This window comes from Apium graveolens, chromosome 3 (genome assembly GCF_009905375.1).
Source record: "Apium graveolens cultivar Ventura chromosome 3, ASM990537v1, whole genome shotgun sequence".
NCBI classification, from domain to species: Eukaryota; Viridiplantae; Streptophyta; class Magnoliopsida; order Apiales; family Apiaceae; genus Apium; species Apium graveolens.
The window spans coordinates 250,367,388-250,369,694 of record NC_133649.1 but is presented as its reverse complement, the minus strand read 5'-3'; the positions used below and the strand labels follow the sequence as shown (position 1 = coordinate 250,369,694).

Here is a 2,307-nt window from a genome sequence, read left to right as displayed (position 1 = left end):
TTTTGTTTCCAGTCTTGTTCATTTGGCACTCGCCAGTATTGGCAAATTACTATTCGATACAGATACAGATGGTTGTTACAACCAGCAGCTTATTGGTTCACTTATTTCTCTCTCTTTATACTATCTATATTGTTGCAGGCTTGTTGAGCAATTTTGGCTCATCCTCTTTTATTGTTATTCCTATTGTCTTACAGTTAAGGTAGAGAATGAAACCCATCAGAACCCGCGTAGTCAAGAAGCGAGTCAAGCAGTGGGACCCTCTTATACCAAGGGTGTTCATCCCTATCCCTGAAGAGAGCTTTGAGTTATCAGATCAGGTGTAACAGGATAAGTACTATTATGGTTTGAATAAAAGTTGTGTGGTGAGCATGTAGATAGAATAAAGTTTTGTAATAAAGAGAGTTCTTGAGACGGATTGTTTTTATTTGGTTTGTAATAAAGTTAGTATGTGGTTCTTATTTTCAAATCTTAACCTTAAAAGATCCTGAGTAGTAGTAGTTCGGGGTAACTATTTCAAATATATTCCGCTTGTGCAAGATTAGTGAGTAGTTATTATTAGTAATGCCCCAAATCTATACCCCGAATTTGGAGGGTGTTATAATAACCCACGGGAAATTAACCTAAATAAGTCCTTATTTTCATTTTTAATCCATTTACAAGTAGTTATAGGGAATTAATGATAATTCACGGGAAATTAACCTAAACAAGTAAAGAATACCATACCATATCACCCATCATCTGCTGAGGGTACCAGTCATGGGGCTGTATGATATCGCCCTCAAGGGGTATATAATGAGCGATCCTCATCTTACTTACTCGTCTAAACCACTGCATATACTCTGCGAGAGATAAAAACCCGCCCTCAACAATCTCCGGCCCGCCCGTAGCCACATAACTCTCCCACTCGGCAACATACTGCTGATGTATAGCAAGACGGTGAGGCCGCTGAAAAGAAGACTGTCTCTCCAACCTCAGAATAGCGTGGTCAAACGGATCATCCGGTATATGCTGACACATCCTAAACTGTCTCAGTACCCTATCAGAATACTGGTACTCAATGATCTCAAATGCCACCAGCGGGATACGACCAAGAGCCATATGACGACACACGGGGAAATGAGTAGCATCAACATCATCAAGATCAGCCTCTCTCTCGTAAAGTCTGGCATACGGCTGCCATGTCACCCAGTGTAGCTGTAAATTGTCCAAATCACCCCGGTAGTTACGTGTATGGTGGTGGGGGTTTACTCTACTAACCTTCACTGGCTCGGCCCACGCGCACTGCCCTCGGCCACCGAATCTCCTGCTGAGGCGCAATCTCCGGCCTCCTGGGTGCCAATCTCTCGTAAGCCCACAACATCAATAGCAGACTACCCCCGTTAAAGGTGCAAACAGACCTATTAGCTGACAAAGTCAGTGATCTGTACAAGTGTGCCAAAACAGCTGCACCCCATGCATAATCACGAATCTCCGACTCCTCCATCAGCAGCTGCATATACCGGGGATGCATCACGTCCCGCGAAGATGTAGAGAAAAGCACACCTCCAATAATAAATAACATATAGGCCCGTATATGCACTTTGCACTGCACCTCAATCTGAGCAGCATCTATATCTCTGGTATCAGCTCTCGCCCCATACCGGCTCCTCAACTGGTTAAAATGCAGCCCATCCTTATAGACGGATCCTCCCAGTTCTTCATGAACCACGCCTTCGGGTGCTTAAGCTCGCCGTGGGTGAGAGGACGACCAGTAACTGGTAATCCCGGAATCATATAAACATCCTCCAAAGTAATAGTCATCTCCCCACACACCAGATGGAATGTGTTAGTCTCTGGCCTCCACCTCTCAATCAAGGCCATAATGAGTCTGATGTCATTCTGCTGAACCACCCGGGGGTGGCCGAACGACCCAAAATGATATGCATCCAACAGAGCCTGCTGATCAGGAAGAATATGCCACTCACCCATCCTCGCTGTCAGCTGTCTAACATCTGCGGTATTCCTGTCCCCGCCCTCCCAGATCAGACTGCTAATATATCGGTCCTTCATAGTCAGCAAGGATCGATCAAGAGGTCCACACTCCATGTCCATAGTATCTGCAATATTTTAACCCAAAAAGCACATCAGTACAACTTCAAACAAACAGTAACTAAGAAAAAGAAAACAAAAAAATGCATGAAAATGTATAGCATCTCTGATTGTGTTTTATTAACTTCAAAATGTAAATGGTGGAATAAGAATTTAAGAAAAAAGTTCTATAGATGAAGCATAATCTGATGCTCGCTTTGTTGCAGAATTTGATCAAGA

The 2,307-nt window shown here is 43.6% G+C and overlaps 1 protein-coding gene across 1 annotated transcript; it reads right to left on the bottom strand.

The window, feature by feature from the left end:
* Nucleotides 1–699: 699 nt before the first annotated feature.
* On the bottom strand, nucleotides 700–1,510 carry LOC141714944 (protein MAINTENANCE OF MERISTEMS-like). Its single transcript, XM_074518438.1, has 2 exons — nucleotides 1,283–1,510; nucleotides 700–1,173 (listed from the first exon to the last, which is right to left on the bottom strand). Exons 1-2 carry the CDS (start codon nucleotides 1,508–1,510, stop codon nucleotides 700–702), a joined length of 702 nt encoding a protein of 233 aa, XP_074374539.1.
* Between the last annotated feature and the right edge of the window lie 797 nt (nucleotides 1,511–2,307).